General features: G+C 47.0%; 1 protein-coding gene across 1 annotated transcript; it reads right to left on the reverse strand.

Annotated features, from left to right (window-relative positions):
- Positions 1–206: 206 nt before the first annotated feature.
- LOC144510334 (uncharacterized) lies at positions 207–10,810 on the reverse strand. The gene is made up of 6 exons (XM_078239773.1): positions 10,692–10,810; positions 8,377–8,715; positions 7,972–8,277; positions 3,799–3,918; positions 3,603–3,661; positions 207–817 (listed from the first exon to the last, which is right to left on the reverse strand). The coding sequence occupies exons 1-6, from the start codon at positions 10,732–10,734 to the stop codon at positions 773–775; spliced, it is 912 nt and encodes a 303-aa protein (XP_078095899.1). The 5' UTR covers positions 10,735–10,810; the 3' UTR covers positions 207–772.
- Positions 10,811–11,169: the final 359 nt, after the last annotated feature.

Genomic DNA, 11,169 nt, shown 5'->3' on the forward strand with positions numbered 1-11,169 from the left:
GGAGAAAGCCGGGAGGTTAGACTAAATTGCCGGTTCATACAAATGGCACTGGCTTGACAGGCAGAATGACCTCTTTCTGTGCTGGAAATGGCCACAGTTTTAAACTTCGCGTCTATAAAATCTACTTACCCGTGTTATCAAACGGGAATATGGATTGCAGATAATAATCTTTCAGGATTAAATATACCAATGTCCAACATCGGGGTACATCCAAATAAGGCTCGGGACACATTTAATCTTGCAGATTACATATTCATGCAGCCGAAATCGCAAACCAGTTGCTAACATGCCCGTTCAGTCCTTAGTAACATCTCCAACGCACACACACTCACCCTAAAAATGTCCCTGTAAATTAGCTGAAGAGCTACCGGAAACATATTTGTTCGAAACCCTTATGGAAACCGAAATCACACAGCTTACATTTGGAATTCAAAACATTTTTCAACATTTAGGTAACTAGGGCAAAGACACACTTTGAATTATTTATTGCATAATTACGGTAGAAAATGCAGAATAAAATTTTTAAAACCGCTATGAGAAATTAGAAGCATGGAGAGGTGAAATTGCACTGCAGGCGATATTCCGTCATAGAATGATGGACACTAAGAGAAAATTCATTTTCCGCTTTGGTCGCCATCATACTATAGGGCCGCCAATCCGCCCGAATTTGCACTGGCTGCACTTTCAGAATTTCCCGTGCAACAAGAAGAATGTTTCTACAACACTAGACATCCAGGAAACACACGGTGAGTTCTCTCTATTTCCCCTCGAGTTAGAGTTTTGGATCCTCGTTAAAGGCCAGGCGAGCATAAAGCGTCTGTGGATGAAAAGTGATCTGTTAGTGCAATCCACATCATTATTATAGGGATAGCTGAGACCATTCAGTCCCCCACTCCTCCTCCCGCTCCCCCCACCCCCCCCCCCCCCCCCCCCGCCCCGCGCACCCCCACCCCAATCTATTCAATCGGTTCATGGCTTAAAGGGAGCTCAACTCACAGTCACCCCACCAATATTGAATAATCCTGAATCCACTCCCTAATATAAATCTAACTGTCGCAGTTTTGAGAGTTCCAATTGCCCAATGGTCTATATAGCTTTTTAGAAACATACATAGAAACGTAGGAAAACTACAACACAAACAGGCGCTTCGGCCCACAAGTTGTGCCGAACACATCTCTACCTTCTAGACCTAACTATACCCCTCCATCCTATTAAGCTCCATGTACTCATCCAGGAATCTCTTAAAAGACCCTATTGAGTTCGCCTCCACCACCACTGACGGCAGCCGATTCCACTCGCCCACCACCCTCTGTGTGAAAAACCTACCCCTAACATCTCCCCTGTACCTACCCCCCCCCCCCCCCCAGCACCTTATACCTGTGTCCTCTCGTAGCAGCCATTTCCACCCTGGGAAAAAGCCTCGCAGAGTCCACCCGATCTATGCCTCTCAACATCTTATACACCTCTTTTCGGTCTCCTCTCATCCTTCGTCTCTCCAAGGAGAAAAGGCTGATCTCCCTCAGCGTATCGTCATAAGGTATGCCACTCAATCCAGGCAACATCCTTGTAAATCTTCTCTGCACCCTTTCAATCTTTTCCACATCCTTCCTATAATGAGGCGACCAGAACTGAGCACAGTACTCCAAGTGGGGTCTGACGAGGGTCTTATATCGGTGCATCATTATCCCCGGTCTCCTAAACTCAATCCCTCGATTGATAAAGGCCAGCACACCACACGCCTTCTTAACCACCTCCACTACCTGCGGGGCCGATTTTAGAGTCCTATGGACCCGGACCCCAAGGTCCTTCTGATCTTCCACAGTACTAAGAGTCTTTCCCTTTATGTTGTACTCCTTCATCCCATTTGACCTACCAAAATGGACCACGACGCATTTATCTGGGTTGAAGTCCATCTGCCACTTCTCCGCCCAGTCTTGCATCCTATTTATGTCCCTCTGTAACTTCTCACATCCCTCCAGACTATCCACAACCCCACCAACCTTCTTGTCGTCGGCAAACTTACCAACCCATCCCTCCGCTTCCTCATCCAGGTCATTTATGAAAATGACAAACAGCAAGGGTCCCAGAACAGATCCCTGGAGCACACCACTGGTGACCGACCTCCATTTAGAAAAAGACCCATCTATACCCACTCTCTGCCTCCCTTGGGCAAGCCAGTTCTGGATCCACCGGGCAGCGGCCCCTTGGATCCCATGCCCTCTCACTTTTTCCAGAAGCCTCGCATGGGGGAACTTATCGAACGCCTTGCTAAAATCCATATAAACCGCATCTACCGCCTTTGTCAATGTGTTTAGTCACATTTTCGAAGAACTCCACCAGGCTCGGAAGGCACGATCTGCCCTTGACAAAGCCATGCTGAGTATTCTTGAGCATACTCAACCTCTCTAAATGCTCATATATCCTGTCCCTCAGCATCTTCTCCATGACGCATGAGGAGCGTCTGAGGACTGGGGGTCCATACTCAAAGAACAAAAAGCAAAGAACTAAGAAAAATACAGCACAGGAACAGGCCCTTCGGCCCTCCAAGCCCGTGCCGCTGCCTGGTCCAAACTAGACCATTATTTTCTATCTCTCCATTCCCACTCCGTTCATATGGCTATCTAGATCAGTCTTAAACGTTCCCAGTCTGTCCGCCTCCATCACCTTGCCCGGCAGCGCATTCCAGGCCTCCACTACCCTCTGTGTAAAATATGTCCTTCTGATATCTGTGTTAAACCTCCCCCCCCCTTCACCTTGAACCTATGACCCCTTGAGAACGTCACCACCGACCTGGGGAAAAGCTTCCCACCGTTCACCCTATCGATGTCTTTCATAATTTTATACACCTCTATTAAGTCTCCTCTCATCCTCCGTCTTTCCAGGGAGAAGAACCCCAGTTTACCCAATCTCTCCTCATAGCTAAGCCCCTCCATACCAGGCCTTCCATCCATTGATTCTGTCTGCACTTCCCGCTGTCTCGGAAAAGCTGCCAGCATTATTAAGGACCCGACGCATTCCGGACTTACTCTCTTCCACCTTCTTCCGTCGGGAAAATGAGACAAAAGTCTGAGGTCACCAACCAACCGACTCAAAAACAGCTTCTTCCCTGCTGCCATCAGACTTTGAATGTACCTACCTCGTACTAAGTTGATCTTTCTCTACCCCCGAGCTGTGACCGTAACACTACACTCTCCACTCTCTCCTTTCTTTCTCTATGAACGGTATGCCTTCTCTGTGTCGCGCGCAGGAAACAATACTTTTCACGGAATATGGATACATATGACGATAAGAAATCAAATCTATGTACTCTATGAATGGTATGCTTTGTTTGTACAGCGCGCAAGAAACAATACTTTTCATTGTATGCTAATGCATGTGACAAGAATAAATCAAATCAAATCAAATGTCCCACGGATGAAATAAACAAAAAAGATAACTTTGAAGAAGTGTGATTCGGCCTCAAAACTGTCTCTGTCCGTGATGCCGCCAGGCTTGTTGAAATTTTCCAGAAATTTCTGTATTGGTCATGTATTCTAAACCGCGGATTAATAGTTAATGAAATGTATCTCTGTGGTATAGCAACAATAATTCCATTCATTCACCTCTGTATTCTGTTTGTGTTCTCTGGATTCTGTCAGTTCCTCATCCCTGTTCGCGGTTCCTGTCAGAAAGAGCAATTAAACTGAAATTTAAAGTGACTACATTTCACACCGAACCCGCTCAGAAGTTCAATAACTCGGTGATAAATGCGCGGATTGAGAGCGCCGTGGAGTAACAGCGCCCCCCAACAATCGCTACCTCTCTGCCGGTTCCTGCACATCCTTCTTCCGGCCACAAGGACCAATCCCAGAAGGAGAAGCGCCGCAGCCGACAAACCCCCGGAAAACAGTAAATGACAGGTGGTCGGGAACGGAGAATCTGCGAAAAGAATTAAACTTTCACTCAAAGAAAATCAAGTGTGGAAATAATTAAACAAGCGAAGGATTTTGTCCAATTTAACTCTCCAATTTGACCGGAAAATGGCAAAATGTTTTTGCACACTTTCCCATCATATAATAGAGTAGCACCTTTACAGCAGAACACAAGGCGAGGTAGAAAGAGATAGTGACAGGGAGACTGAGAATTTGTTGAATAGGGCACACAGACAGATGGAAGAAGAGAGTGAAAGATTGAGAGAGAGAGTAACCATGAATCCCACAGCGCAGAAGAAGACCATTCGGGCCATCGAGTCTACACTAACAACAATCCCACCCTATCCCCGTCACCTCACGTATTTACTCTGCTAATCCCCCTGACACTCGTGTCAATTTAACACGGCCTTTCAAACTAACCCGCACGTGTTTGGACTGTGGGAGGAAACCGAAGCACCCGAGGAAATCCACGCAGACACGGGGAGAATGTGCAGACTCCACATAGACAAGCCCCGAGGTAGGAATTGAACCCGGGGCTCTTGGCGCTGTGAGATATCACTGCGAATGATTGTGCCACCTTGCTGCCAATCGAGAGATTTTTAAAAAGCACTTTTCCAATCGGACACAGGCAGAGGCAGTGACAGAGGGACTGGGCGCTTTTTAACAGGGCACACATAGAGGAAGAGTGAGAGTGTGAAAGATTCAGGGAGGAGAAAAAAACCAAGATGTTACAAAGCCCAGTTTAAACAACAGAGAAGAAAAGCATGAAGTTGTGTCACAGAGGCTGACAGCATGGAAATAGGCCCTTCGGACCAACTTGTCCATCCCGCTCCTTTTTTTAACCACTAAACTAGTCTAATTTGCCCGTGTTTGGCCCATATCCCTCTATACGCATCTCATGTAACCGTCTAAACGCTTTTTAAAAGACAAAATTGTACCCACCTCGACTACTACCTCTCGCAGCTCGTTCCAGACACTCAACACGCAGTGTGTGAAAAAATGCCCCAGATATATTGACGGAATAAATGATTCAAAGTTAGAACAGCAATCTGAGAGAACACCGTTCAAACAGGACAAGAGATGAATACAGCACGCCGCAGAATACTAGATAAACCAATAAACAGGGAGAGAGAGAGACAGAGAGACAGAGAGAGAGAGAAGGCAATCAATCGCTGAAGGTCGAGCGAGAGTGAAAGAGATGCAAGCAGTGGAGTAGGACAGACTGACCGAGAAAGCGACAACAGGGTAAAACTTGAGGATTGACAGATAGAAAGGGAGAGGAGGGGTTGGGGAGGAGGGGGGGGGCGGGGTGGGGGGAGGGGGTTGGGGGTGGTGGAGAGATGGTACACAGGGGAAGATAAACAACGAGACAGATCGTAGTATGCCTGCAGTACAGAACAAGGCCTATCGGCCCATCGAGCCTGCATGACAATACTCCCACCCAGGTCCCAACCACTTCATCCCAAGTATTTACCCTGACAGGAAGGGACAATGTACCATGGCCAACGTCACTGACCAGCACATCTTTGGACACGAACGGCCAATTTAGTACGGCCAGTCCACCGAACCCACACATCTTTGGACAATAAGGGCCAATTTAGCATGGCCAATCCACATAACCAGCACATCTTTGGACTCCAGAGGGCAAAATACCATAGCTAATCCAATTAGCCTGCACATTTTGGACATTAAGGGGCAATTTACCATGGCTGCTCCACCTGACCTACACAACGTTTGACACTAAGGGGCAATTCAGCCCGGCCAGTCCGCCTACCCTGCACATCTTTGGACACTAAGGGGCATTTTAGCATGGCCAATCCAACTATTCTGCGCATCTATGACTCTTGGACTCAATTTACCATGGCCGATCTACCTGACCTGCACTTCTTTTGACACGAAGGGTAAATTACCATGGCTAATCCACCAAACAAAGAACAAAGAACAAATAAAATTACAGCGCAGGAACAGGCCCTTCGGCTCTCCAAGCCTGCACCGACTATGTTGCCCGACTTAACGAAAAACCTCTACCCTTCCGGGGACCATATCCCTCTATTCCTATCCTATTCATGTACTTGTCAAGACGCCCTTTAAAAGTTACTACCGTATCCGCTTCCACTACATTCCCCGGCAACGAATTCCAGTCACTCACTACTCTCTGTGTAAAGGTCTGTCTCATACATCTCCTTTAAACATTGCCCCTCGCACTTTAAACCTATGCCCCCTAGTAATTGGATCTTCCACCCTGGGGAAAAGCTTCTGACTCTCTACTCTGTCCATGCCTCTCATAAAATTGTCGACTTCTATCAGGTCTCCCCTCAACCTCCATCGCTCCAGTGAGAAGAAACCAATTTTCTCCAACCTCTCCTCACAGCTAATGCCCTCCGTACCAGGCAACATCCTGGTAAATCTTTTCTGTACCCTCTCCAAAGCCTCCACATCCTTCTGGTCGTGTGGCGACCAGAATTGAACACTATATTCCAAGTGCGGCCTAACTAAGGTTCTATAAAGCTGCAAAATGACTTGCCAATTTTTAAACTCAATACCCCGGCGAAGAAGGCAAGCATGCCATATGCCTTCTTGACTACCTTTTCCACCTGCATTGCCACTTTCAGTGACCTGTGTACCTGTACACCCAGATCCATTTGCCTATCAATACTCTTAAGGGTTCTGCCATTTACTGTATATTTCCTATCTGTATTAAAACTTCCAAAATACATTTCCTCACATTTGTCCGGATTAAACTCTATCTGCCATCTCTCCACCCAAGTCTCAACTGATCTATATCCGGCTGTACCCTCTGATGGTCCTCATCGGTATTCGCAAATCCACCAACCTTTGTGTCGTCTGCAAACTTACTAACCAATCCAGTTACATTTTCCTCCAAATCATTTATACAGATTACAAACAGCAGCGGTCCCAGCACTGATCCCTGAGGAACACCACTTAGCACAGCCCTCCATTCAGAAACGCACCCTTCCACTGCTACCCTCTGTCTTCTTTGACCGATGTGGAGATGCTGGCGTTGGACTGGGGTAAACACAGTAAGAAGTTTAACAACACCAGGTTAAAGACCAACAGGTTTATATGGTAGGAAAAGCCACACAAGCTTTCGGAGCTCCAAGCACCTGAAGGGGCTTGGAGCTCCGAAAGCTTGTATGGCTTTTGCTACCAAATATACCTGTTGGACTTTAACCTGGTGTTGTTAAACTTCTTACTGTGTTCTTTGACCGAGCCAGTTTTGTATCCACTTTGGCAGCTCACCTCTGATCCCATGCGACTTCACCTTCAGAACCAGTCTGCCATGAGGGACCTTGTCAAAGGCCTTACTGAAGTCGATGCAGACAAGATCCACTGCCCTACCCTCATCAATCATCTTTGTCACTTTCTCGAAAAACTCGATCAAGTTCGTGAGACACGACCTCCCGTTCACAAAACCTGCACATCTTTGGACACTAAGGGGCAAATTAGCATTGCCAATCCACCAAACCCAAACATCCTTGGAGTTTGGGAGATAACAGGAGCACCCGCGGGAAACCCGGTGTAACTGAATGGGATTGGAGTAGAGAGAGACGAAGGGATGAATAAATGGTTCACCGCCATGCTGTGATAGAGTGCGACACTGGGGATATCATGACACATTTCAATTTTACACACTGACAGATTGGTCGCTGACCTTCAGACACATAACGGTGTCTTAGCCAGATAAAAGAAGTGGGAGAGAGGAAGAGGCCATTCGGTTTATCTCGTCTGCGCTGCCGTCCAATAACACCATGGCTAAGCGTGTACATAAACATCACTTTCCCGCCCTTTCTCTTACCCATTAATCTATCCCTTCTGGCGAAAGTGTTTCAGTGATTAAACATCCACGGCTATCTACGGTAGCGAAGAAGAGTTAAAATATCGGAAAACGAAACTGGGAGGGCTGTGATAGGGCCGTTGTGATTTAGATCTTAATGGAGATGCCCGCAGAGACATTTGTAATTTACAAAGTTGGACTGCTCTCAGTAAAGTGTCCCGTTAACATTAAATAGATTGAAAAATGGTCATTGTGAATAGCTACCTCTCTGAGATGAAACACTTTCACTGAGAATACTTTCACTGGAGTTGACCTGAACGGCGCATGTACAGCGAGCGCCGCTTCTCCAAGTTCCCGCCGGGAGGTTGATGTAACTCCTGACGGTGTAGGTCCCGTCCGGCTCCAGTGTCCCTGAATCGGTCAGTCCCTCGGGATCCCGTCCCGAAACATTCCAGCGGACGTGAAAGGAACCGGGAGACACGCCTCTGACCAAGCACAACAACGGGACTCTTTCCATGGCGGAAGTCTCATCCAGCGGTGGAGCGAGGAGGAATATGGTGGGAGAACCCGCTAAATCCGGCAAAACAAAAGGGGAACTCATTGACAAATGGAACAGGCCACATTAATTGCTCTGAGATACCACACCAATGGAATAACAATGGAATTTACCTGTAATCACTAACTTGGAGCCGTTTCCGAATATTTGGGCCATGTTCTGGGAACTGCGGGTTGCACAGTAATACATTCCAGAATCATTTATCCGGGAATCCGCAATGATTAGTGTATAAATACGCCCTTTTTCAGAAATCTCGCTGGAAAACCTCCCCTCAGCTACGTTGTTCTGGAACGCTCTGTAAACGAAATCCATTTCGTTTCTCTCCCTCTGTCTGTACCAGAGGACATGTATAGCAGCTTGACCCTGGATGCGGCAGCTGAGATGAACAGGACTCCCAGCAGGGAGAGTCTGAACCGGCGGAGATTGGGACAAATTGGTCTGAGACACTGTACCTGGGAAAGAGAGAGAGAGAGAGAACAACAGTCACCTCAAGTTACGGAGCATTCCCTGAAGACAACCAACTGAAAGCCAATTGGGAGTAAACCTCAAACCAGCCTTCCATCCATTGACACTTCCCGCTGTATCGGGAAAAGCAGCCAGCATAATTAAGGACCCCACGCACCTCGGACATTCTGTCTTCCACTTTCTTCCGTCGGGAAAAAAGATACAAAAGTCTGAGGTCACGTACCAACCGACACAAGAACAACTTCTTCCCTGCTGCTGTCAGACTTTTGAGTGGACCGACCTCACACAAAGTTGAGCTTTCCCTACACCATGATTATGATGGTAACACGACATTCTGCACTCTCTCCTTTCCTTCTCTGTGTTCGGTATGCTTTGGCTGTATAGTACGCAACAAACAATAAATTTCATTCTATAGTAATACACGTGACAATGATAAATCAAATCAAATGAAATCACAGAAATGCCCAATTCAGAAAAAAAATCGCACCACTAAAATCGTTCTTATTATGGTGTTAGTTGCCCCATTTTCCTCCTCCCTTTCGAAAGGTACAATATCAGTCCATTCACCAGTAAACCTGGTTTAAACACTGGGGAGGGGGCACATGGGAACTGTGTGATGTTAATCACAGAGAGAGCTTCAGTGGAATTAGGTTTTTCAACTATTGCTTACATCCCGTGTCTCTCCTTATACAAAAGCAAATGACTGGGGATACTTGAAACTGAAAACAAAAACAGAAATGCTGGAAAACCTCAGTCGGGTTACGGGAATTGTGATCAGTGCCGACTCGATGAGCCAAGTGGCCTCCTTGAGCACTGAACAAACTGACTCTATGATTCTCGGTCTATGAGCATCAGTGGAGAGAGAATAGACCCGACGTTTCGAGCCTGGATGACCCTCGGTCAGAGTTCCATTGCCTCTCCGCCGATGCTCTCAGAATCCTAGAATCATAGAATCCTTACAGTGCAGAAAGAGGCCGTTTGGTCCATCGAGTCTGCACCGATCATAATCCCTCCCAGACCCGATTCCCGCAAACCCAAATATTTACACTGCTAATCCCCTGATACGAAGGGGCAAATTAAAATGGCCATTCAACCTAACCCGCGCTTCTTTGGACTTTGGGAGGAAAGCGGAGCACCCGGAGGAAACCCACGCAGACACGGGGAGAACGTGCACACTCTGCAGACAGTGACCCAAGCCGGGAATCCAAGCCAGGTTCCTGGCGCTGTGATGCAGCAGTGTTAACCACTGTGACGCTGAGATGTTCCAGCATTTTCTGTTTTGCTTCGTTTCTTCTTCTCCTCCGTTGACTTTGGCCGTTAAAGTGTGTTCAAAAGTTTATAACTGACTCTGATGTTCTACTTGGAATGCTTTCTCTCCAAAGTGGCCAATATTGTTAACGGAGGCGATTCACACAGCATATCTCAGGAGAAATGGCAATTCGGATTAATTCCATTCTAACCATTGTTATTAACATTTGTTGCATTGTTAAGTTAAACTTGCACGCCAAATCACACCTTATAGCATCGCAGAAGACGGGGTCGGGGGCGGGGGGGGGGAGGGGGGCGGTGGGGGGTGGGGGGGGGGGGGGGTGGGGGGGCGGCGGTGGAGAGGCCGTTCGGCCCTTCGACTATGTGTTGAATCTTTGAAAGATTTCGCAAATGTTACTCAATTTTCCCCCTTTAAATATGCACCCAATTCCCCCATTTTGAAAGTTCCAATTCCCCCGTTTGAAAGTTCCTGTTGAATCTGCTTCCTCGGCCCTTTCAGGCGGAGCCTTGCAGATCACAACAACTCAGATGGGTTAAAAAAAACTCCCCTCATCTCCCTCTCTGTTATTTTTACCGAATTCTTCAATCCATGTTCCGTTGGCTCCAGACACTCCTACCAATGGAAACATTTTCTGCCTCTTCGCTCTATCTAAGTCCTTCTCCACTATATCTGAGTATAATGAGGATATCTCACCCTGAAAGAGATGGAACAGTGCACAGATACCGAGGAAAATCATTTTCCTTGCGCCAGGCCGTGAGACTGTGAGCCACCGATGCGAATCCCACAGATATCTCGCTCTTGTTCTCTCTGTGTGGGGGAGGTGTGAAATATGCGCACTGTGTATATGAATGAAAACACGACTGGGGTTTGAAAATAGAACCGAGGTAGGGAGCTCTCTGCGGTTTTCCTGTTTACTGTCGGTCCAAGTGCTGGCGTGCATTCGGCATGTTCTCCAAATGCCTCAAATATCTACTCACATCAGTTACACCAGACATGGAGTGCAGAGCACGGTTCTTCCTAATCTGGTAAGGATTCCCAGGTAATGGAAAAGGTGCAGTTAACATTTCACAACTAATGATGCCAGAAATGAGAGCGTATAACTGTCAATGAGTCTTGAGGAGGTTGGAGCAATTTTTCTGAAAAAAAATTGAAAATTGAGGGCTGATCCACA

This window comes from Mustelus asterias, chromosome 23 (genome assembly GCF_964213995.1).
Source record: "Mustelus asterias chromosome 23, sMusAst1.hap1.1, whole genome shotgun sequence".
Taxonomy (NCBI): Eukaryota; Metazoa; Chordata; class Chondrichthyes; order Carcharhiniformes; family Triakidae; genus Mustelus; species Mustelus asterias.